General features: G+C 40.5%; 1 protein-coding gene across 9 annotated transcripts in view; it reads right to left on the bottom strand.

Annotated features, from left to right (window-relative positions):
* SK (small conductance calcium-activated potassium channel) overlaps window positions 1–26,608 on the bottom strand; it is a 65,300-nt gene extending 38,692 nt beyond the window's left edge. For 6 of the 9 annotated variants that reach the window (XM_070282314.1, XM_070282316.1, XM_070282295.1 and 3 more), the window contains exons 1-4: window positions 25,879–26,607; window positions 25,158–25,772; window positions 13,486–14,742; window positions 10,342–10,443 (exon numbers count right to left, since the gene is read on the bottom strand). In XM_070282314.1, coding sequence (XP_070138415.1) covers window positions 10,342–10,443; window positions 13,486–14,742 — 1,359 coding nt within the window. In that variant the 5' untranslated portion in view covers window positions 25,158–25,772; window positions 25,879–26,607. Of the gene's footprint in view, window positions 1–10,341; window positions 10,444–13,485; window positions 14,743–25,157; window positions 25,773–25,878 lie in introns of all 9 variants that reach the window. The other 3 variants (XR_011443482.1, XM_070282320.1, XM_070282312.1) reach the window with 3 other exon arrangements.

Here is a 26,608-nt window from a genome sequence, read left to right as displayed (position 1 = left end):
CCCAACTTTCGTGTTTTTGAAGATAGAAAGCTGGAACTTGGTACAGATTCTATTCTATATTCCGGTTTTAACTGCAAGGGTATATCAACATCGGCTCCGCCCGAAGTTAGCTTTACTTTCTTGTTTTTACCTTATTTTGGGCTTGTTGTAGTGCTCGTCTTCTGCTGCGGCGGCTGCTTCTTCAGCTGCTGCTTCTTCGTCGTCTTCGGGGCTTGTTAGTCAGTTATACCGTTATCGCATTGTTTCGTCTTTCATTTTCGAATGTTTGTCCCGTTTGTTCTCTGACTGTGTGTGAATGTGTGTGTGTGTTTTCCTATTATTTGAATCAATTTCTGCTTAACCGGAATCTCCGGTGCCCGTTTCTTCTTCTTTTTTTTTTTTTTTGGCTATTATCTCTCTCCCTCTTTCTCGATATATATAGCCTTAGTAATAATTTTTTTGGGGGGGAATTTTGAAATTTAATTTAAATGGGGGAATTCTTGAAATTTATATTCCGCCGGGGCTCACACAGACACACTGCCAACGCACACATACACGCACGCACTTGAAAAAAAATGGAGCTCGCTTTTCGGTAATTGTAACTGTAAGGGTAACGGTAACGGTAACTGTAACTGTAAATGAAATTGTTGTTTTTGTTGTTGTTGTGGCTGCTTATGTTTCGATTTCGATTTCGGTTTCGGTTTCTGTCTCTGTAGCTGTAACTGTAGTTATTATTATTATAATTATAATTATTATTGTTGCTGTTCATTCCGTGCTATATATTTTTTTTATTTTTTATTTATTTTTATATTTATTCTATGCTTTTAAATGGGCTTGTGTGTGTGTATTAATTTATATTTAATTTTTTGTTTTATATTTTTGTTGTTATATGTTATTATTATTATTATTCATTCGCCTGCGAAGGTTTAGCTCTCGCTACGTCAGCCATGGGTGTAAACACAATACAGACTGAATCCAAAACGAAACGAAACGAACGGAATAACGGAATCTTCAAAGCGGCGGCGACAGAGACAGCAGTGGCAGTCGGCAGTCGGCAGCGACGCCAGCGTCGACGGCAACGGCACAACGGTGACAGCGACTGAGAGGCACCAACGCCGGCAGCAAGCGGCAGGCAGTGGTAGGTGGTATGGGAAGGTGGGGATGGCAGAAGGCACACAAGCCAGGAGAATAGCAAGTTCGAATTTTAACTCGACCACAAAAAGCAGCGACAGCGACAGCAAGGAGGCTAACGGTACACGAAGGCGAGATCTCCTTTCTCTCTCGCTCTCTGGTCCACCGCTCCGTTCTCCCGGATCCGTAACGGTTGATAAATAGCCATAGCGATACGGGCCAACTTCCATAAATCGAAATACCAGCTGACACACACACACACACACGCGGATATAAATTTCAATTTTGTTCTTTTTTTTGCGCCAGATTCTAATTGGAATTTAAAGAACAGCCGACAGAAAGAGAACCGGAAATAAGATCAAGTGTCTTAAACTTGACTTATAAGCCGATTAGCTTCCCAAAACTTTTCTTTTTCTTGTTGAGACATGGTCTGTTTTGGTCCTGGAGGCCTGAGAGCGAAAGTTCGGTTTTTGCCCAAAAAAGTATGCTATGTTTTTTTTAAATTGTTTATTAAGGGAAATTGCAGAGAATATTTATTCTCTCTCAATTATTTTAATAAAAATATAGAACTTTTAATTAATTTGAATGTAATATTATAAATATTATTATTAGGTTTGTTTTAATGAAGTTCCCCTGTAACTGTAACTGTAAAAAAGTGAGCAGCCGTTGAGAAAAAGGGTGTGGGTACTGTTCTTCTTCTTCTTGGTCGTCGTGTACTTTAGTGACTCCTCTCCCATACACCTTGCTCGGCTTTCTCCACGCCTCCACACCCCCCCCCCCCCATCTGTTCTTCTTCTGGCTCGTTCTTAGACCCAGATTTGCCTGTCAAACTGTCTTTATCAGCTGGTACGGCCGCAGTCGCAGTCTCTGCCAGTGACGACGCCTCTGACGAAGCCGCTGCGACTGCGGCTGCAGTTGCAATTTCGTTTTGGCCATAATGAATTGGTATTGTCATGTGTGTTTAATTTGGCTCTGAGCTGGGCTGAAGCGAGAGAGAGCCAGAGTTGTAGCGCCGGAGAGAGCACGGCTCCTGCCGCGCCTCTCTCACACACACACACACACTCTCTTCGACTGATTTCCAATCCACTCAACTTTGTTTTGCGCTCGCTCTCTCTCACTTTCTCTCAGCACTCGTGCGCTATGGCCATCTCACTTTCACGCACGGATACACGCACAAAGCAGCACACTAACACAGGGGCGTCCACAAGGGGGGACCGCCCTTTAATAACAAACTATGATAAAAAAAAAGAGTCCTTTGAACTCTAAATATACTAATACGGAATTGGAATTATAAGGATATATAGTGTCCTTAGTGTCCTTTGTATGATAATGGCACCCCTTTGTAAAATACTGACCCTACGCCTTTGCACACCCACACCCAAGCCTGGCAGCGACGCTAACTGAGGCAGCGTGAAAGCTGGCAGAGAAAGTGGCAGCGGCAAAACGAAGAGGAGCAGCTTGAAGCTGCTTCTGCTTCTTCTGCTGCTGCTTCTTCTTCTTCTCGCTTGAACTTTGAGCTTTGGTTATGGCTCGAAATTTATTTAATTTTTTTTTGTTGTTGTTGTTGTATTTTGATAACTATTAGCCAACATAATGGCCAAATGGCACGCGATACGAAAATCAAAATTGAACTTTACAAGTTAATCCTTTTGCGGTTTTACACACACACACACACCCAAACACCCACATACACTACTGCTGGGCATTCAAAATTCCATTTTAGAAATCAAGAAGTGCGAGCGAGAGAGAAAGTTGGCGGAAAAGAGACAGAGCGAGAGCGGCTGTGTCCGTGGCCTTCGGTTGGTCCTGCGCATTGGCCAACTCCGATTTGCGTAAGGTGATGGTTCCTTACCGCCCGCGCCTCCCACGCCTCCTATGCCTCCCAGTCCGCGAGGCGCCCCCCTCCCCCTATCAATCCCGCCGCCCCCTGCCCCCTGCCCTCACCATCGCCATCGCCCCGGCACTAGGCCAGTCCCAAATGGATGCTCAATTCAAAGTTCCAGCTACGCGATTTCATTGTCATCGGCAATTGCCGCTGCCCCAGTCGTAGTCACGTTGTTCAGCAATATTTTGTGCATGCAAAGGATGTACAGTGGGGCCTCGATAGATGGCATTTTACGAGGCTAAAGGGATATTAATTATTTGTGGGGTTTTATATATGTATATACTTTCCCTTCTAAGGTTTTCTATGGTTAGATTCTTCCATCTTCTACTAATAGTTTAAGATAGCTAGAACTAGTTGAAAAGTATTATTTAGAAACTAAAAAAAAATTAAATAAAATTAGAAATTATAATCAAAATTAAGAAAAAACTTTAATTTTCTAATAAAAAATCTTTACAATCTCGATTCTTATATATCTTTTAGGTTCTATATTTCTACATCTTATTAAATTTTTAATAAAATATTCAAGATCTCAAGATCTCTAGTTAAGAGTCTAAATGATATGTATCGAATTACCACTATACCCTCGCACTCAAAACGCACAAATACACGCACACAGACCTCCCCCCCATATTCACACACACACACACATAGAGGGGCAGCCGTAAATGACGTTCTCTCAGATATTTGGAATGCATTCTTTGCCACTGATGAACCGACAAATGAATTGGCCTAGCAACCGTGGCTGATGACATAGCAACGCATCGTCCTTTGGCTGGCTCTTAAGCCCTTAAATCCTTCAAATCATATATCCTGCAGAATTAATTCTCGTGTGCATTTGTCTAATTAGCCGAGCATAATATTTATGATGCTGGGGATCATGAATATTGTCAAGGAAACCAAGTCAAAAAGAAAAGTATAACTTTATATTAATAAAAAAATTCATTTATTTAACTATATATATTTATTACTTAGTATTAATAGTTTCTTGTATATTATATTCTTGAATTTATTTCGATTTTATTTTACCAAGAACACCCTTATTTTTGTTCAGTGCAGCTAAGTAGCTTTGGCTGCCACCGCAAACAAGCAACAACTGCTTAAAGCTGTAAAATCCTCTACCTGGAAATCCTTACAACCATATGTTATGGTTTCCCCCCAAGTGGAATAGGCAGAGCTTTATTAAATTTCCACTCATTTAAATGAATTTATGCACTGAGAGTTGCATGCCACAGTGGCAGCAGCACCCCTGCACAATTGTCTCAAGTGTCCATCACTCGAGGATGACATTAACGTGCACACATAGGACATAGGACATCGCACCTAAGACCCCAAAACACAAACACACACACATACACATACACATAGAAAGACACACAATATACCCCTGCTTACCTCATCCTTACCACCCTTTTGCATAATCGTCGACCCAGATATCAAATGGAAATGTCAACGCAAACGACAGATAGTCAAAATGTTGTCATGTCGGATTTTGAATAATTCATTGAAATGAAAACTTTATGCATTTGTCAGCCATTTGCCATTCCGGTATCCCCCCGGCCTCCTCAGCAGAGCCCCTTATCCTTTAGCTTAGTTCCAATATTGGGATATAGGGATTGAGTTGCTGATGGCAGGACTCGGAGCTCGTCCTCAACGGTGGCTTAGTCCTTGATTTTTCTTCGTTGCCTTGCCAATAAAATAATGTAAACGTTTCCAAAAAAAAAGGATTTGGAAAGTTTTAAGACGGGAAGTGGTCTTTATGATTTAGTCTTTATAAAAATTTGTGGCGACCGTGACACTTTTAGAAGAATTCTTGATTTTAGAAAGCCCTTCTTTCACCTAGATCTCCAAAATAAATATAGATGAATCAGAGATGCAACAACTGCACAGGTGTATGCCCTCAAAGGCCGGACATCTGTTGGCCAGAAAATCGGGCCGATTGTGCCTTGGCAAATGAGTCAGAACAGCTGTAAGTGGATTCAATGTGGCGCGACCTTTAGTCAGCGTCAACGATTGCGTTCTACAATATCTATATATATATCGTAAGTATTCTACTCTACTATTCTACGTCCTGGTATAGTCTTTGGGGTTTTTTGTTTTGTTTTTGTGCTCTATAGCCCGGTACCGTTCGGGGACAGTCCCCTGAAAGTGCCTCTTGTCATATTTTATTGATAGACACTTGGGCAAACATCTAGCATGCACTTGCACATAGATATATAGATAGATACGACCATGTACTATAGATATACTGTACTATATCTATAGTATACCATATATATATATATATATATGTATATGGAGACCCATTCGAACGGAAAACTGCAGTCGCGGTCGAAGACCATTATCATGAAATTTTAAAAAGTTCGCTCGACTATTTTTCGCCGCATAATGCCGAGGCAATAAGTTATTGGACTATTGAGGCCACCTGGCTCTGAACCCCAACAAGACTCTGACAACAACAACAACAATGAAAACAAAAAGAGGAATACAACCCCAAACCTTTTAACTCCTGACAGTTGACTTGGTCGATTGAAAGTCCTCGAAATGCAGACATATGTGTTGGGTTTTGAGAAGTCGAAGCCGTTGGAGAAGTGAGACCGGGCTATTGGAAAGTGTGCTGAACAAATGCCTTAAATATTTTAGATGACACCCCGTAATACCCATTGGGACTGGCCGAGTGCATACGGAGTATATATAATATTTATCATCATCTAAATATGCACGCACATACGGAAACAAAGACACACACACAATGTTTACATAGTATCCTCATACCCATAGACATGCCATATAAGTAAGTAAGTACCATACTCTCTGCATCGATAATTCATGTCCGCAGGTCCCCGATTTGGGGTCTTTCGGGGCCTGTTTCTTTCATTGCTCATATGCCATTAATTACGCTATGGCGATGGCATTGTTTAAACGCCGGAATTGCCTCCTCAATCGGCAAGGTCATATATCAAAGAACTATATATCGCTGATGTAACCAGTTTATATATACGTATCTTTATATTGTACAATAAACACGATCCAATCCGACAACATCGATGAAAAGAACACCGAACTATTGGAAACATAAATTGCCAGAAGAACATCTTCATCCGGAATCAAGGCCCCCACGGTTTACACCGTAAGAAATGGCTTTATTTTCCATCGATTTCCATTTCAGTCCACAACAATAATAATGATAATGATAATGATAATGATGATGATGATGATCGGGTGATCGCAATTGTATCGAAATTGTTTTTCCTTGTAAACAATATATCAAAGCTAGATACACAAAACACAAACGGATCGGGCGATACGATCCAAACACTTGGCTGAACTTTATGGGTATTTTCTGTTTGTTTCGGTCTGTGATTACAATTACGTTTCTGATTTCGATTTTGATTCGGAATCTGATGAAAAACCTAAAGATCTCCTCCTTTATCTTCCCCCTTGTCTGTCTATTGTCTTTTGTGTTTGGGGTTTGGCTATAATTCAGATATAGATTTCCCACATTTGTTTTGTGTTATTGCTGTGATAGTCCCCTCCCTCTTATGAATTGATTTATATCCTGGACATACATCACATGGGGTGCTTTCGTTAAATATTTATTTTAGGAAATTCAATTTGTACAACTAATTCCCTTCAGAAATATAATTGTATTGTGCCAAGTAAGTGGCAGTAAATAATTTTATTTCGTTCTTTCTTAAAGTCAAAGCCACGATAAAACTTTTGCAACGAAAAAGTTTTCGCAACTTTTTGCAGGGTACAGAACTTTCGTTACCCAACATTTTCCCCAAGAGCTCCATCGTGTGTTTGGGATTTGTTTTTGTTTTCTGCAGATGCTTTCGTTGAAAATAACTTCAAGAGAGACAGAAAGAGAGGGGGCAACAGAAGAGAAAGAGACAGGACCACAGCCAAGACAATGGGGCGCGAAAGAGAGGGCCACAACTCGCGCGATTTATTTATTTTTATAGTTGGACTCTAAGGCAGGCGGACACGTGGAAGACGCCAGCGAAATGGCGAATATAAATGGTCATGAAATGGGGAGCCAAGCAGCTAGATACGTCATAAGTTTTCCAATGGCACTGGGCGAAAAAAATACATACATATATGCATGAATATGAGGGCAAAAAAAACGTCGAAGAAATATAGAAATTCCCAAATTTAATTCGTCATTCATTAGTTTCACTTTATGGTTCATACAATGTATTTTCTTTCAAGTTTCCGATGAAAAGAGTTGAATGCTTCTTTCATACTAGGCGTATACGTGATTTGTTGATCTAAATATCACTCATACGCCCCATAGGCCGCATTTTTGATTAGTTATAGATTTTGATTAGTATAAATAATTTAATTAGTTCAAATAAAACCATAATGATTTAAGCCTTTGATTTAAAGGCTTGGCCTAAAATTTGTTTTACATGGCGTATACGTAACATCGGTCTTAAATATTACTCATACGCCATGTAGGCCCCTTTTTTAAAAAAATGCGTATAAAATGCGTTTTTTTTTTAGAAATTTCTCTCAGTGTTGGCTTACCAGAATGGGCCGTTCGTTGGCGTAGGACAGCTTGCGTGTGTTGCGCAGCGTCTCCAGCCAAAGGGAGTTTCTGCGAGCGGCACTGGTGGCGCCACCACCGACGCTGCCCGTTCGCGTCATAATTGCCGCCGCGGCACACAGCGGCGTTGGCATCGATGCCGGGTGCGGCAGCGGCAGCGGCTGCGACATCGGCGTCAGGGTTCGCCGCAACTGGGGCGACGGGGACGGCGATTGCGAAACACTGGCCGACGGCGAGGGAGTTGGCGAATGGGAGGGGGAGTTGGTGGCGCTGCCCGATGGTGTTGATGACGTCGAGAAGACCGCCGGTAACGGTGACATTATCTGTGGGGGCGTGGCCGCAACGGGTGGCGGCGGCAAGGGGGTGGCAAGTGTGGCACTGTCCGGAGAAAGGCATTTCTGGTAGAGAGCGCCCTGATTGCAATCGTTCTCCATGCAGGAGGCCGGCGACATGCTCCACAGCTCCCACGTATTAAAAGATCTCGAAGGATCCCAAAAAAAAAAAAAACACTAGAATCCTTGATCTCTACTTTTCAGGCACTTGTAACGTTTAATTTTTATCACTTTATTTCAAAAGGGTCACTGGCTAGAAATTCATAGAAATATTTCAGCATTGTGGGAAACAATTGAAAGAAATGTGCTTTCGGCAGATTTTTTAATAATTTTCACACGCGTGTTTTGTGGCACAGAAACTCGAAACACACGAAAAAAAATAAAAATGAATAAATTATTAAAGAAATATAGAATGAGGATTTCCTTTTGCACGACGAACCGATGCAGACGAAAAACCAATGGGTTTTGATTGGATTTTGATTTTGATGTGAATTTGGATGCGGATTCGGATTCGGAAATTTGTTGTAGTATTTGTTGTAGAGGGATTATTTTGGGCCTTTCGGACTTTCGGCTGCGTAATTGTCCAAAATGTAAACAGAACTGAATGGGAACGCCAGACGATAACGGGAAGCAGACACAATTCAGCATTTCCACAAACCGTTCGCCGTTGCCATTATGCGATCTCCAAAAAAGAACGGTAAACGGTCTACCAAGAGAGAGAGTGAGAGAGCGATTTGGACAAGATGGAAGGGAGAGCGGTGAACGGAGAACGGAGAGCGTATGGCAAAAGATCTTAATAGATTTTTAAAGATTCTATATAGGTGGTGTGTAGATCGAGAGCTATATCCCTTTCGACGACAGAGGCAGCCGGCACACCGAAAATTTTATTTATATTCCAATCTGGTGGGCTCCTGGCTCTACGTTATTTGCCTTATGTTGTTGTTTTTGCATTTATTTCTATCTGGTTCCGCCAATTCAACGGAAACAAGAAGAAAAAACTAGACAAAAAGGTAGAAAAGGTGAAACGAATAAGAGATACCCTGTAATTTAATTAATGACCTCTAGCTTAATCTAGAAAGTGTAAAATACCATACACTACTAAGATTTATCAATTTTTTTTAATATTAATTATCATATAACCCATCATACCCTCAAATACCCTATAATTGAAAGAAAACTTCCTTCAGCACGCGTCGCTGCTCGTCTGGATCGCGTGGATCGAGTGGAATGTGGAATCCAAGTGAAAAACAAACGGCAGCAGGTGGATGCTACCCAAAGAGAGAGCGCAAGCCTACAGCCCCCCCAAATAAAGAGAGAGAGCGAGCGAGCGGAAAATGGTGAGAACACCTGATCACATCGACGTCATGGAAATGAAAATTGTGCAGCTATTACCGGGGAAATATTAAATGCTTCCTGCTTTCCACTTAATTGTTGGGAAGAAAGAAACCACCAAGAGTACCGAATAGAGAAATACCCTATATTAACACTTGAGAGATAATATATATTATACTTCTAAGAGTCCTTTCTCAGGATTTCTTCAAAGTCCCCCTCATACTTTATAAATCTTAGTCAAAATATTTATAATACTTATATTTCTATACCCTTTCAGGTAGTATATGATTATTATTTTTGGTAATGGCATAAATATTATTACCATAAACATTTTGTTTTCAGTGCAAAACAAACAATATCAAAACCAGTGCAAAGAATAGGGGGGGAATACATTTTCTTCTACATCTTACCTGCTGCGATAAATCACCGCTTAATGTTTTCCACATAAACTAATTAATGTTGATATATTTTATATATTATTTATATATAAACTACGGAACTACGAGTCTACAACAGTCTACTTTCGAAACATTCAGAAGCATGTCTTTTTTTGGGGGGCGGGGGGATGCGGATGTGGAAGTAGGGGATGCGGATGCGGATGCGGAAGTTCAAAACTCGAGCTACAAGCGGCCAAAAATAAATGCTCGACATTTTTGTAGAGCATTCCAAAGTTTCTGTTTTGGGTATTTTTCTTTTTGTTAAAAATTGTTGGTTTTTTTGGTGAGCTTTCTAAGGGAGTTGTTTTTTTTTTGGTAAAAAAAAGGACATAGACGCAGTGCGAACTAGGAAAAAAATGTAACGAAACGAATGCCCATTTTTTTTCGAGCACTTAGCATTTTAGCATTATAATTATTATTTTTTATATATATTTTTTTTGGATTAAAAACAAAACTACTTGACCGCTTTAGGGGGCGGGGGTGCCATTGAAATTTTAATTTGGTTTTTTTGTTTGTTTTTTTTTTTTGGAACTACAAGCTTGGTATTTGTTTTTTGTTTCATTCTAAAATATATTTATGTACACTTAAAAAAACCAAAAAAATATACATTTTTTGGGGAGTTGTTGGGTTTTTTTGTTTCTGGTTTTGGTATTAACGTGGTTTTTTTTTTTTTGCAATTTGAATTTAAATACTAAATACCATTTTGGAGCATTGGAGCGTTTCGTTAGTGGCCTCGGTAAAAGCCCTTCGAAGGCGCAACTTTCGGCTTTCGGACAAGGTGCGAGGCATTAGAAGAACGCCCTGGAGAAAATTGCGAGAGTTGATGCGATAGCGATTAGTACAGAGATCAGATAATCAGATAGTTAGTTAAGATCAGTAGTTTTGTAGTCAGAGGATTAGTTAGTTGCTAAGCTATTGGGTGAGTTTTCAAAGGGGAAGAGACATAGGATCGTTGGAAAGTCAGATGGATAGCAGCGATAATACATATAGTTGTACATCTATGAAAATTAGATATAGATCGACTTCAAGATTGGAGGATGCAGTGTGTTTTGAATAGAGAAATTTTAGATAATTAAAAATAAGCTTATTTTCCAAGTAATCTTTTCAAAACACACTGTTCCCCAAATACGGTTATTATGGAAAGATATATAGGTTATTATCAAAGACACAATCGCAACTACATAAGGTCTATTTATTAAATATAAATGAAGTTATGAAAGTTACATGTTCCTCTACTAATTGTTGAATTATGAAAAGTTCAAATATAATGAGGGGTTTCGGGTTTGACTCCTGGATTTCAAAATCTATGCCTTTTGCATAATTTAAAAGAAAAAAGCTTTTCATTATTTTTCTTTTAAAAAAATCATAGTTTTTCAACAAAAACTAAAACACGAGAAGGAAAAACCAAAGACAATTGAAAAACTTGAAATACGTTAAAGCTTTTGCATTTTCACCCTTTGGCGCCACCATCCCCCCACGAGGAAAGCTCCTGTAAGTTGAAATGCCAAAGCTTTTCGGTAAATTGCATATAAATTTGTCTCCTTTTTTATTACAGTTAAATGTGGCTTGAAAGCTTTTGGCTATTTGCATGAGAAATGCTAAAGAAACTGTTAATTACACTGTGCGAAATTTCTCAAATTTAAAATTTTTATTTAAAACAATAATAATATATAATAATAAGAAGCTTAATTCAAGGTTTTCTCTTAAAAGTAATTTTATTTCGCTTATAAACTTTTCACAGTGTACTACTTGCTACTATCTCCTTCCCACTGAGCCACTAGCTTTACCGTTAGTTTTCAAAAAATCCTAACAAAGCCAAAAAGCTTTTCGTTTTGTGGCCCAAAGCTTCCCCAAATGTTTTCATGGCATACAATATCCCCCCGGGTCCCGGACTATAACCCCAAGTGTCGGACCGACAGACAGCCCAACGCAATTATCTATAAAAAACTGAGAAAATGGGCGGGGCCGTGGGGCATAACGTACAAAAAAAAAAAGAAAAAAATTGAAGAAAAACGCGACGGCAAATGTCAAAGAGTGAAAACATTCATCAATCATGGTAAGGTCACTACTTCCAGTCCGGAGAAAGCGATATTATATTCTATTTTTTTTGTTGTTTTCTTCCTATCCTATATTGAGATATATACACCTACGTAGGGGAAGATATTTATGGCGGAAAAGGCCAGACATTCGGGCCCAAATTGATATTAATTATAATTATTTTCAGGCAGGGGCAAGAGATGAAAGATATGGCTATATAGAGTCTAGGAATTTCCGAACTTCGATTGCCACATGAATAATCAATTTGCCAAAGTCTACAAAAAAAAAAAAGAAGAAAATTGCCTAATTACATTTTTCCTATTTTCCAACCTAATTTTTCTTTTCCTCTCCATCGTCTTTGCTTTTCTATTTTTTTTTTTGGAAAATGCTTCTTTTTTTTGGGCCACCTACTAAGTTTCATTTCCCTTGCCGCGTTGCTTTTTTTTTTTGCTTTTTCCACCTCGCGATCAAATCGCGTGTAAACAAAAATTTTTAATTATGCCTAAAACCCCAACAACAACAAAAAAAACAGAAAAATTAAATGAATTGAAATAACAAGCGAGGAATTGAAGGTGGCAAGCGAACAACAAATGAACAAAATAATTGTTGAGCCAACGCGGCGTATGAGCAATATTGATTTTCACTAATTGGATTTTAGCCCGCGAAAAACGTTAAATGGACTGGATGGCAACTTGGCTCGAAATAAATTTAATAAAATCAACAACAACAACATTGACTAAAAGAAAACATTTACAACAACACAAGGCATGAAATGTAAGCAAATAAATAGAGGATCCCAAGCTATTTTATGATTATTAGAAAACATCTATGAAATAAATAAAGAAATCCGAACTGAGCATTAAAACAGAACCAAAACAAGAATAAGGTCAAGAGGCAATTGCGGCAAGTTTATGGCTAAAATGAATTATGGCCAATGATGGTTTAAAAAAAAATGAGGAATGTGAGTCCTATTATAAGAAATGTTAGACTTTTGGGGAAAAACAAAAGGCTATGATTTCTTTACTTTATATATTAGTTTTTTAATAAAATATTATAAAAATTTGTTAAAAAATCTGTTATATTTAATATATTATTTTTGCCAAATAATTAAGATATTTATATATATTTTACTAAAATTTGTAAGACCTTTTTTTATAATATCTTTCGAAAAAAGTTACTTTTTACTTTCTTCTACTAGAATTCATATTTTACAAGAATTTAAAATTAATATTTGCTTTCTTATTTGAAAAATATTTATTTTAAAAAATATACAATTAATATTAATGAAACACCCTTCTTAAATATTCAAATCCCGACGAGTTCTTTGATGAATATTTCGAGCTACAAAAACATCCAATGTGCGATTGTGGCTACAGGACATCGAATGATACGGGTTTTGGTTTTATGGAATATATATGGTATATACTTAGGTATATATATGTTATATAAATATTGTATTTATGCTTGTTTCGGTATACATAGTAGGTGATACATAAAGGTCGGTGTACACACTGAGGTCTAAGGTTACAAAGAAGGACTCGTTTTTTGAAAGAGGTCCCTTGGAACACTTATGGGATGACTATGTACATGTTTTATGTACAAAAGAGAGGGGGGGGTTTTATACTTTTTTGGGGGGGGGAAATATATACGATAATCGCTTTTGATTCGGAGTTAAGAAAAAGCTTCCATTTATCAAAGGCGATTCTCGAATAGAAAGGTAATACTTAATATTCCGGGTCTTGAAAGGTCTTGAAATTGGATTCCATTCCTATAGTATATACCTCTAAATAGGGCTTTATAACTCACCTGTTTGAAGGGTCGCATTCCGCCATTGATCCTCAGGGAGTCGGCCGCAATCCCGGCTATTCCGTCCGTAGTGCTCTCCCGGAGCTGCTTCAGCGAGACGTTCGGAACGGTGTGCGAGTGGGAGGAGCCGTAGGCGGAGTGGGGACCGCAACAGATGGCCGTGCTGCTCGATTCCGGCTGGGAGCTCTGCCGTATTATCCGAGAGCCGTTCGTCGGCGATGAGGTGATCAGAACGGGCGGCACCTGTTGCTGTTGCAAGTGCTGCTGTTGCAGGTAGTGCTGCTGGTGTTGCTGCTGCTGGTACTGGTGCGGCTGCAGCTGATACTGGTGCTGCTGCTGTTGCTGTTGCTGCTGCTGCAGCGCCGTGTTGGAGATACAAATGGCCATGGAGTTGGAGAGGTTGCCCTGCTGGAAGGCACTTTTCACGCTGTCCCGCGACGCCGACCGATCGATACCGATCGTCGTGGAGAGGGGCGTTGTGGAAGCCCGGCGGCTGCAGTTCCGGCACGCCCGGCACCGACTCGGCGCGCTGGGTGGTATGCTGGAGGCCAGATTCTGGTACGAGGACGTCCCCAGATTCGGATGACTGTGCGAGGAGCCGTGGCCACCGGCCATGTCTCCGGGCTTCAAACTTAAATTCATAATTGATATGGTCGGTTGCTTGGTCGATGGATTCATTGTATCCGGATTTGTATTCGTATTCGTATTGTTGGTCTGACTATGCGTCTGAGTCTGATTTTGGGTTTGAGCCTGGGCCTGGGTCTGGGACTGGGTCTGGTGCTGGTGCTGGCCGTGACCCCCGCCCTGACCGTGGCTGTGCTCTTGGTCCTCTTCTTGGTGTACTTCGATGTCAGGCACTATGCTGTTCCGTATCAGTCCCTGCTCCACGTCCTCGTCCTGCGGATGCCGCATGCTCTCCTCGGACCCCATCCTGCCGCCGGGCGTCTGGTGCGATTGCGACTGCTGCGGGCTGGTCAGGTAAGTGGAAGTGCGGTCCTGTCGCATCAGTGTCGGCTTGCTGGCCACGCCCCCCGATCCGGAGCCGGAGGCCGAGCCGGAGCAGGACACCGATACGGACACGGAGCCCATCGAGGAGGAGGCGGTGGGTCCATTCGCCGAGCTGCTCTTCACCTGCCGGAGCAGTGCAGTCCGGGGTCCGCCCTTGCCGGGATTGGGATTGCTCACCAGCAGCGAGTCCGTCTCCTCGGAGCTCACGTACCCGGAGTTGGAGGCGTCGTTGAGCTTCTGAATTGACATCTGAAACAAAAACCAAGGAAGGAAAATTAGTAAAATTTATGAAAGAAATAGGTGACGAAGGCCACCATGAAAAGAACTCTTTCTTTTGAGAAGATGCTTGGCCATATCTTTTCCAACTCTGATCCGATTCTTCAGCGGAGTACCTTAAAAGACTCGTGGGTCGATTCTCCGAAAATCTGCATCAAAATATGGGAAAAACATTTTCGATCCATTTTTTTCAAATTTTTCTAGGGGGTCCCCTTCAAAAAGTGTCAAAATCCGGAATTATGAATATTTGACCTATTGGGGAGCCCATATCTTGGCCAATTCTGATCCGATTGTTAAGAGGAGTACCTTAAAAGACTCGTGGATCGTGGATTCTCCGAAAATCTGCATCAAAATATGGTAACAAAATTTTCGATCCATTTTTTTAAATTTTTCTAGAGGGTCCCCTTCAAAAAGTGGAGTTATGAAAATATTCCCACTATATCTTCGCCAATACCCATCCGATTCTTAAGACCAATGCCTTAAATTATTTCTACATTTAATACTTTTGTAATAAGTCTATAGTTTGTGGCTAAAAAGGAAACCATAAAGTGACTATACCTTAAACTAGTTCGCCACTGAATTGCAGTATAGATATTTTTAAACTCTTTATATTGCGATTGTGCCTGAAAGTGAGGCGCAGGCCCTGAAAACCATTTTAATGTACACTGCATGAATTATTCGTGGCATTCTGAATTCACGGAGTGTTTTCATATTTGTTGGCGAAACAAAACAGCGCCAGTAGCTCGTTAATAAAATATAAGGGCACAGCCCACACGGCGTATGAGCGATGAACGTCATAAATGCCTTAAGCTTTACAAAATGGGGGAAAACATTTGGTGGCGAGGAAAAAAAAAATGAGAGCCACAATAAAACGTGATTACATTAAATGGAAATAAACGCTTCTAGCTCATTTAATTTTTTAAACTACAGCGCCGGAGGGAAACTGCAAGAAAAACAACCTTCCTCAGAGGTACAATTTTCATGAAGCGCGCGGGAAAAACGAAGAAAACTGCGTCTTAAAGTGAAAGGAGAAAAACCACAAGTATGAAATAATAAAATAAAGAAACATATTGGCATCTTGAAATCGAAAGAAAATCGGAGAAGAACTTGTTTCTTCGGGGAACAAAAGGCTTAGGAAAGCCATAAAGAAAATTGGAAAATAAAAGGAAAACCCAGACGGGTTCGGAAAGCTGTGACAAAGCTTTCGGAAGAAAGGAAAACTATTCAAGCGGCCAACCGAGTGGTCGGTGGCCAGTGGCCAGTGACTAAGAACTGATAAGCCACAAAAGCTTCCAAGTCAGCCAGCGTGGCTGCCACATGTGGCACATACGTACATGTGGCCGGCACGAGGAAAAGCGGCTAAGTGGGAAAAGCTCGTTGACCGCAAGTTGGAGGGAGTGAATGGAGAGTCCACCTATTCTGTACCGTGTTGGGAAAATTTTAAACAACTTTCCAAAATGTTACAAAATAAAAATCAATAATTTAGCTATAAATACAAGGCGAGAATTTTAAATTATGCAGAGAAAGTTATGCAGAGGTTCATAAACTACCAAGGGGGGTACACAGAAAGAAAACATAGAGGCTTTGAAATAGAGAGAAATAATGGAAATAGAAAGTAATTGAAGTATTTCTATAAATTATATACCCGGTACTTTTTTAAAAAAATTCTTAAACTTTCAAAGTTTATTCTTATATTTTATTAAGACCTCCTTTTTTTTTACAGTGTCATAGTTTTGGGGTAAATGTTTGGGTTAAAAAGGACATTCCGAAAGGGGCTTGGGAGCCAGACTGAAAATGTGAAAATTTGAACACCTGCAGAGCAATGAGCTCTAACTGACTTGACTTGAAACTATACAGACACTGCACACATACATATATGTATATTAAGATACAAACAGACATACATAGATATATATATATATATACAAATCCATTATATGTTTGCATGTCGAGCGTGCCGCTAATAATAGTTGGGGGCCCCATATATCCCAGAATACCAGAAAAGAACCGGGCAGGTCAGAAATGAAATGAAATAAAGCGAAATGAGCGGACGATTTCGTGCCAGGCAGCAGGCAGAAACCTCACAGATACAGATACAAAGATACAAAGATACAGGGCAACATGGTTATATGTAGTTACATCAACAACAAAAAAATTCTTTTTGGGCTTCAAATTGGGTTAAAATTCTTTTTTACTTTCGGTTGGCAAATGCAATTCAATTGTTTATGAGCCACCCTGCTTGATGGGATTTTCTATCTATAAATAACGCTTCATATTGATTGATTTGTCAGTTCCACAAGCCAAACAAATAAAAAAATATCGAAGGGGGAAAACCAGAAAAAAAAGCCCATTCATAGATGGAAACGGGGAATAATTGATAAACATCTCTCTCTCGGCTGCCGGTTCTGGCTTAATGCGATTCACTTCGATTTGGCCCGATGAGTTGGCCTGTTGAAAATTTAATCACTCCATTAAAATGATTGCTTTATCGCCTGCACCGACAGTACACTGTACAGAGTACAGTGCGTTATGGCAGTGTACTATCCACTATCTGGCGATTAACAAGCCATAAAGATTTGGCCAGAAATGTAAACTTAATTAAGGCTGTTTATTGGCCGATTAAATGCTAAAGCAATGGGTCTTCAATGGCTTTTTGCCCAGCACTACCAAGCCCCAAAAGTAATATGTTATGGCTTTACTTTCCATATTCAATCACTGACCCATAAGCCAACTTAAATTGATAATTTACCTGGCCCCCTTTTCTTAATAGCCAATCAAAATCGATTGCTTAGCACAACAAATCACGGTAATCCACGGTGTCCGACCGCCACCGGCATTGAGCCATCAATCGCCTTAAGGCTCTGATCCGCACTGTATTGCATCCAAAAGAAATGGAAATAAAAATAAAAGAAATAAAAGCCGGCAGTCGGCAGTAGGAGGAGGAGTGTGAATGTCCTCGTCGATGGTCAGGGGACATTGTGGGCCTCGGAAATGGGCTTGGAATAAGTTAAACGAGTATGCAAGCCGACGATCCAACCATCCAACCATCCTGGCAGCCCCAGGTGACCCAGATGTCATTCAGCACTCAGCGCTAAAACATGGCCGGCAACACAACACAACTTGGCCAATAACAATAAAGGCAACACCAGCGCCAATGAACGGGCTACAAGCAACTCTCAATGCACTCAGAAAAAAAATATAAGGTTTTGGAAGAGATTATCTTTAAGAATCTGGGTTTCCTTAACTCTAGATAGGTCTTGGAAGTAAGTACTAATTAAGCCTTGAAGAAGACCAACTCTATAACATCCCTATGGGTTCTGGTGAAAGTTACTACTATATCCTTAAATAAACTTAACTATTCAAGTCCTATAACCATAATTTATACTTCTTTTAAAGTATTTTCTTCAAGTGCACACTAAAATAAAAAAGAGAGGCTACTACGACACCGAGAAAAGGAAATTCTATTGTGTAATGGCCGCTTCAGGTTTTGCAGGTCCTGCCCATTGAAACCTGACAGCGTTGTTTAATGGTCAGCAGCAGCAGAAGCAGCAGCAGCAGCAGGTCCTTCTTAGGACCCACACCCCAAACAGTGCCCCTGGGCGGCACCCGGATACGGAACCCCTTCAATCCGTCGGACTCTGGACGAACGAGGAGGTTCGCATGTACAGATAAAAATTTATTGCACAACTCAAAATCAGAGGCGCCCAACGACCCGACGACCGACGCCAGAGTCCTTTTTGGCTTTTGTGTTGAAGGATGGCAGGAGTAGGAGCTGGGGGCTGGGGGCTGGAGGCAGGATCTGGGTTCAGGACTCTCTACATAAATTTCATTTGCACAAACAACAAGCTGAAAAACAAAAAAGCGGGCACGGAAAATCGTTAACTTGGCCCAGAGCCACACTGTTATCCTGCACAATGTTCCCGCACAAGAAACAAAAAAAAAAAAAAAACCATCAGAGTCCGAGAGGCCCTCGTAGATACGCCCAGGATAACCAGAGTACACCCCACCATGGCCTCCAACTCACCTCAACGACGACCTCGTTGCATTCGTCAAAAGTGCTGTTAGCACATTTTTTTTTTTTTTTCTCTCTCCCGGTTGCGGGGGATCCGGCCAAAGTTGAGGGGTCACCCTCTAATTGCACGGAAAACCCTTGACAATCGGTGGGAGCCACAAAAGGGACTTGCTACCATGCTGCCTTGCAACCTGCAACCTGCAACCTACACAACCTGCAATATGCCACAAAAAACTAAATAAGCCCTGAGATTAAAAATCTCACCTGACCCTGCAGTCAGCAAATCTCGCAATTCTCGCAATTTTGTTGTGAAAATTGCTTTTGAAATTTACATGTGAATGCCAGTTGGGGAATAGAGGTTTGAGCTCCCAAGTTATAAACTTTAAATTAAATAAAAATGTAAATTTTGTTAAGGAGATAAGCAAGTATAGAGTTAGTTCCAGATTTAGTTGATAGTTTCTACATTAGACTTTAGATTTATAGTCCATCTCTGTAGATTTATTATCTAAAGACTATAAATCTTGTCTCTAATATTAAACTTTCCTTCTTTAAAAAATCTCTACCATTTTTCATCAAAAATGTCTAGATTTTAATATCCATTTCAAGACTCTCCTTTCTAATTGAAATGCCAGGAATATCCCCTTAATTTCTTGCCCTGCCATGCCGTCAGTTTATAAAATGTTCCGCATCTTGTTAAAACACACAAAAGATGTTAATCCACTTTGGATAAACCCCTGGACTTTCCTACAACTTGAGCCGGATGATTGAAACACTTGCCTAGAGCTACTTAATATTTTTTTTTGTATTTTTTTTTTGTTGCCCCAACCTGACAAAGTAATCTACCACTTCGTCCTGCCAAGGTCCTGGCCCGAGAAAAGGCGAGGAGTGGCGTTTTCGATATGGGTCTGACTTATCCTTATCCCCCAACCTACTAGCCACCGCAAATGCCATGGGCAACTCCATCAGAAAGTGTCCAAAGAACAGGCCAACTCACAATAGATGATGGACAGCCAGTCGGGGTTGTGAAAAAAAAGCATGTTGTATATACTGGAGAGCGAAAGTCAAGCCAAGTTAATGAAGCCATCATGGAAATAGAAAACCCTACTTACACCCCAAATGTGTCAGGTTTGTAGACTCTACATATATGTATATATGTATGTGTGTACCTGGATATATCCTTGTTTCGGAACCAAAATCGGAAGGCAAAGAAAATTGTTTTGACAAGAATTGACATTGGTATCTGAAAGTTGTCGGCACCTGTCAAGATAGATGCCACCGATATACCCTGCCCCAACCATTATCCATTGCCATATACGCACATTATATATATGTATATATGTTATATATGTATTGTCGACTATATAGACATTAAACATGCACGATATCTTGGGCATCTCTTGTGTGTAAAACAATTACACATGCCTTGGCATTTTTAATGGCCGAAACGGGGCGGGGGGTCGCCAGTGCTGAGTCATAAACGATTCAACCATTTTCCACATTTTCCCTTCTAATTGAGTGGCTATATACTTAACATATGCGAGGGTACAGCCAGGGGCATCAGAATGGTATAGAGGTGTTTCTTATAAAGGGTTTTTAAGGTGGAAAATACTGAGAGCTACTTGAGATACTATCTATAAGAATGTTAGGTAATATCTATACTTTCTAACTTGAGCTTGAAAAATTTATTGAATTAAGTACCAAGATAGAAGCTAAAAGACTACTTATCTTAAAGTATTATATTTAAAGATACTTTTTCTTTAGATATCCCTTTGAAAGTTTCATAAGAACTACTCTCTGTAAGACCTCAACCAACCCAAGAGTACTATTCTTCTATCCTGTAGTGTCTTTTCTTATATATATGCTTATATAGACACATTAACAATGTTTTCCTATGCGTCAAGTCGAAGCTGCTAATACCCTAAGCCCCGACCCACTCCACTCCCAGGCTCAGTGAGCCGCCAAGCTTTTGAAAAGGGTATTAGCCACGAAGACAGGAGGCAGGAGGCAAGTGGCAGGAGGCAGGAGGCAGGGGCAGTTGGACCCGTGTTTGTTAGACAGACGGGGAAATTGAATAAGCGAAGCGTTGGCAATATGGATATTCGGGTTCATTGCTTTGACATTGATGAGACAGGACAAGGCTAGACACACACAATTGCGAGGCAGGGGCGTTGGCAGTAGGGGGTTGGCCTTTTCAAGAAAAAAAAAAAAAAAACGAAATTATATATATTATTCAATTGGGCTGACTAATCAGAGGGGTGTGAGTTGTCCAACAAACATTAAATCACTACGAAAACCCTTTAAAGAGAGAGCCCTTGGCAACAATCCTATCTTTTTCCCACCTAATTTACATATTAAATCGCAAAGAACCCGATCCCCCTTTCATGATGAGCATTACCCCTAAGCCCCTGGCTGGACACACGGATTTTTGATGGACTCGAGCGAATTAACTATGCAAACTGTATAAATATTTGAACGAATTTTATGTCTCTCCGCTTATAATGTAAGCCGCAAAAATAAATGTATTTTTAAGTAGATGCAGCCATCACACACATACTGGTGTGTATGTATGTATATATATGGTACACACTCACACCCACACCCACACCCACATCCACCGGGTGCACATACAAACAAAATCAATCAACAGTAAATGGACGCGTCAAAAATCAGCAAATGTGAAATACTCACCGACCCCAGTCCAACCCAAAAAAAATATGAAAAAAAAAATGAAAAAATATACATATATCTAAAGTCCCCAGAGGCGAAAGGTTATGCGGGTCCTGTGGGCTCCTCTCGGGCCCGCCTCCTTTCGTCCTTTCTCCCTCCGCAAGCAGGACACCCGAAAAGCAAATGAAGCGAAAAAAAGCAAAGGAAAATGGGAAAAAGGGAAAGCCCGCAGGCAATCGATGAATTCATTTTTGGTATTCACCGAAATTGTTCAAACAATTATCGATATGAATAAAAGAGCCCGAAAACTCCTCGGCTCTATGGCGATTTTTATGAATAGCAATCTTGTTCGACGGCATTGAAATACACGGCTTTGGTAGTCGAAGGCTACTGGCTACTCCCCCATGATATTCATGAATTCAAGTGGCGAATTGAAAAGACTCAGCTGAAGTGCTTTTTTGCTGAATTAATTATCGATAAGAAGATAACGATGTTTCTTTATCAATACACGGATGATAAATACAAAAAAAAGGAGCATTATGGATATTGTTGAGATAAGTTGGTCATTTACAAACAAATTCCAATTATTGAAAGTATTTGAGGATGCAATTATGGGCTAACAGATAACAGATTGTTTGGGATAAACCATAATTGGTTATCGATAAGTATCGACAATCAGACAAGGGGATAACCGTGTATCCTCTTTATATCCTACATAATTCTTATGGTTTTATTTGCAATTTAAGTTTCCAGATTGCTTTGTTCTTTTTTCTGTGAAATTTTTAACAAAGAAATTGATTATCGATAATTATCGATTGGCAATAGACAAGAGTATAAGCCTATATCTTCTTAATTGATGACTCTGATGAGGAATATATTTACAATCTAAGTTCCAAAGATGCTTTTTTCTCTTTTCTATGCCATTTCAAACTTCTAAGACTGTTTGATATACACCATAATTGGTTATCGATAATTATCGATAGGCAATAGACAAGAAAATAAGCTTATATCTTCTTTATAGAAGACTCTAATGAGGATTGCACCTTCAATCTAAGTTTCAAAGATGCTTTTATACACGTTTCTGTTGAGTTTTCAACTAAATTTTCATTTTATTTATGTCATCGGGTCATTGACCTTTGAAAACTTTGAGAAACATACATGCAAATATACAATTTCAAAGTAAAGACTTTTCAAAATATGAAAAAAAAAACATTAAACGAAAACAAATTAAGAAATCAGAAATGATGACTCGTAAGGCTATGACCACAGAACATATGCCTGTCCTTCGTCTCCGACGATGTCCACCCCCTCACCGCCCCACCCACACCCGCACCCACACCCACTCCCAAACACCCACACACCCATACTGACTCACTTTCAGACTTTGAGTGAGTGAGTGAATCGTAATGAGTTTTGAAATGTACACCGAACAGGAGAAGGAGCACTTTGTGTCATTACGGGGTGGCCCTGCCCCAAACCCCAAGTCCCATCACTGCCATTAGCATTCAGACAGTATATATATTTTATATAGTATATCAGCTATATAGTCTTACTCTCGAGATATTGGATGGGCTGGAGGATGGGCTCCGGTTAATTGGAGCGCATGATTGATTACAGTTTCCATTAATTACGCTCACTTTGCTCGCTTTTCTGGTCATTAACCATTCGCGATGGGCTCTCTAGAGGGTGGGGGGTTTCTGCCGACATTTAAAATTCAAAAGATTAACGAAATAAATCCAGATTCGATCAGAAGCTGTCAATAGAGTTTTCCATTAGGATGGGACCACTTCAAAATATGGAGCTGCATGTGCCTTCTGGGGAATCGGATCTATTTCTGGCAAATTCCTATGCCAGACGATCGCTCCCCCCCCCCCAGACAAGTGCATACTATACTATATACTAGATATATATACTAAAATATATATATAGAAAGCGAAAGCGACGACATCCAGACGAATGCAAATGATTTGCAAAAAAATCTTGTGGCTACTTGGGAGGAGGAAAAAAAAGTGCAAAAAAATGTATATTTTGTGTGTGTTTAGGTCTATATATTCTGTTTTATTTCTTTCAATGGGTTGGAAAATAAACACAATTGACATTCTATTTACAATGGTGAGTGGAGGATTTTTGTTTCGGGCCTTTAATGATTATTTACAATAAAAACTTGGCGATGGTGCATGGGTAATTAACAATGTTTTAGTGTTAAGGAATCGTTAAAAGTGCTGTTAACTAGAATTCTAGAATTCCTCCTACTAGACTCTACTAGAGCTAGATCAAAGACATTTCTTGGGATTTCCATCTAATCCACTCGATAATAAATCATTTAGCTTTTAGTGTGGTGTCCAGAAATAGTTTGACTCATTTTTTTGTACCATAATTAACCCACTTTCGGCAGGTACATAGCTTCTAGCCAACCAGAGTCAGTGTAATGACTAAACTTTTGGCATTTAATTACCAACCCCATTCGGTTAATTGTTCCAGAATTTGAGGCATTCGGGTTTTAGTTTAAAGTTCAAGTCCCCGAAGGGTCTTAAAGTGTCGGCATATCGCTCACTCAATAATTTATTTTTAGTTATGTGTGTGTCGTATGCTTCTGGGGTTCGACCACAAACTCAATTTGGTTCTTCATGAATTTTCCATGTGCGTCGGGGGAGGGGATGGGGGAGGTCTCTCTAGAGGTGGAGCGGAGAATTCATTGTTTGACTGATGGGAGTGGGGGGCCAACGAAAATCTCATATTCCGTTTTCGAGGACTCTAATCCTTATGCATTTGCATGACCGCAGCATGTCATCGGCATCTGTTTGGAAAAGGTTGAGGGTTCGACCATAAAGCATAAAGGATGAGGAATGAGGCATGAGGAATGAGGCACGAGGCATGAGCCATGACGATGTAGGGCCTTTTCTTGGTGCTTTGGCGTCCTGGTCTCAGGGTCTGCCTTTGATTGCACAGCACTTGAAAGCTCCTGTAACTGGCGCTACTGGAACAGGGCTCTTGTTCCTGCGGTCTTGCGGTTTTGCGGTTTTTGGTTGCTCACCCAACTTGCTCTAATCTGCATATACTCGGCATAGTGCACGGTGCAAAACGGATCTCAAGAATTCTTCTAGAATTTATTTCCAAGTCTATCATAACCTTAAACCTTTTTTTTTTTAATTAAATTCGTTTTTTTTTTCGAAATGTCATTGGCTTTTTGTCCTTTTTCGTGCCCTTTCCTTCAATCCTCCTGTTTGTTAAGTTTCTAATTAGTCCCGTTTTCCAGTCGCCTGATCTCTCGGCTTTAACGGGACTTTTCTCTCTCTGCGTGCCAAATGCAGCTGCTCCTGCTGACTCCTCTCCTTGCTCGTGAGGAATGTGCACACATAACTCATTTAGCATTCACACCACTCTCTCTCTCTCTCTCTATCTCCCACTCCCCAGGTCCTGTTATTTCTCCCATTGTTCTCCCCCCGCCTCCCTTGGCTGCTTGCACTTTGGTTACAGTTATTGTAGTTCGTGTTGGAATGCTGGTTTGTGCGGGGGGCGCTATTGTAGTTTGCGAATGTTGTGTTGTTCTTCTTGTTGTTGTTGTTGTTGTTTGTAGCGGTGCATTTAAGGAGTGCATATATAGTGTATGTGTGTGTTTGGGTGTGGGTTGTGGGCTATCTTGCGTTGATAGTGTTGATATGCTTTCGGTATTAGTGGTAGTGTTAGTAGTTATAGTAGTGGTACCCACTTTGATATTTTGCGGCGCCTTCCAGCAATTTTCGTTGTAACTATTGTTGTTGTTGCTACTGTTGTTGTTGTTGGTGCCCCTTTAGTTAATAGCCTTAGCCGTTGTTGGTGTCGCTCGCCTGATAAAATCGGCAATATTTGGCACGCGCGTGTCACTGTGCTGGTATACAACGCAAATGCTGCTGCTGGTGCTCGTCCATATTGCCATTTATGCACTTGCATGTGTGTAACTCTGCGTGTGTGTGTGTCTGTGTCTTTGGCTGTTTTAGTGTATGTGTGTGTGTAAGAACGCGCGCGACAAAGACGTACCGCAAAAATCGGAATTTCTTTCTGGGGAATGGAAAACGGGAATGGGGTACAACGGGGCGTATACGGAACGGTATCGGTGGACTTATGTATCGGGAAACTGCAATGTTTGCTTCTTCTTCCTTTGTTGATTTCGCTGTTGTTGTTGCTGTTTCAGTTGTTGTTGTTGTTGTTGTTGCTGCTGGTGTCGTTGTAAATTTTGTTGCTTTTTCTTTGGCATTTCCATTGGCCGCCTTGGGCGCTTTTTTTTTTTTTTTTTGTATTTTTTGCTTTTTTTTTTTTTTATTCTTGCACAAAAACTATTTATTAACTATAGAATAACAAGAAAAAAAAAAGATGTATTTTTTATGTTTATTTTTATATATAGATGGGAATATGCATCTATATATACGATATGTACGTTGTACGACACCCACGACGCATATGACGACGGCGACTCCGCTGCTCTCGATGCCTTCCTTTACGCTTTTTTATGCATTTTTTTTTGCAGTTTTTTACTTTCTGGTTTTTCTGTTTTTTTTTTTTTTTGTGATGTTTGCCCCTGTCTATTAATATAGCCTGTCCTGCTATGTTGCTTGGGATGATTTTATTGATAGCCCGAGGGAGAGTTGGCAAACTTTTCAAAAGTGCTAAGTGCCGATTGCAGTTAGCAAACGTCAAACTTTGCTCACCGCCCTCGGGCGCTCGCAGAGTCCTCGGCTTTCTGCCTCCTTTCCTCCTTTCCTCTTTTGCCCGCTATCTCGCTCTCTATCCTCTGCGATCCTAACACTCAAAAGCCGCTCTCTCCGCGCTGATCCTGATGCCGAGCTCTTGGCTGCGCTTCTTCTTTCTTGTATTATTGTTTTCCACCTTATATGCGTTCCTGTGTGTACGAGTGCGTGTGTGTCATGTGTGTGTTGGAGTGCGTGAGTGCGTGTGTGTGGTGTGTGTGTGTAGTTGGTAACTGCTGATTAAAGTTCTTTTGGAGAGCGCGACTAAAGTGAACACTGAACTGAACTCAACTCAACACACAGACAGACAGACACAGGCACAGGCACAGGCACAGACAGACACAAAACACGGACGGAGGGCGTCCGTCTCGGTCTCGTCGCTTTCACGTTGATGTTTCCGTTAGTGTTGTTTGTGCGATACTGACTCAATTTGTTG

Source organism: Drosophila bipectinata, chromosome XL (genome assembly GCF_030179905.1).
Source record: "Drosophila bipectinata strain 14024-0381.07 chromosome XL, DbipHiC1v2, whole genome shotgun sequence".
NCBI classification, from domain to species: Eukaryota; Metazoa; Arthropoda; class Insecta; order Diptera; family Drosophilidae; genus Drosophila; species Drosophila bipectinata.
Note: the sequence above shows the minus strand (reverse complement) of the source record. Positions and strands in the feature narration are given on the sequence as shown.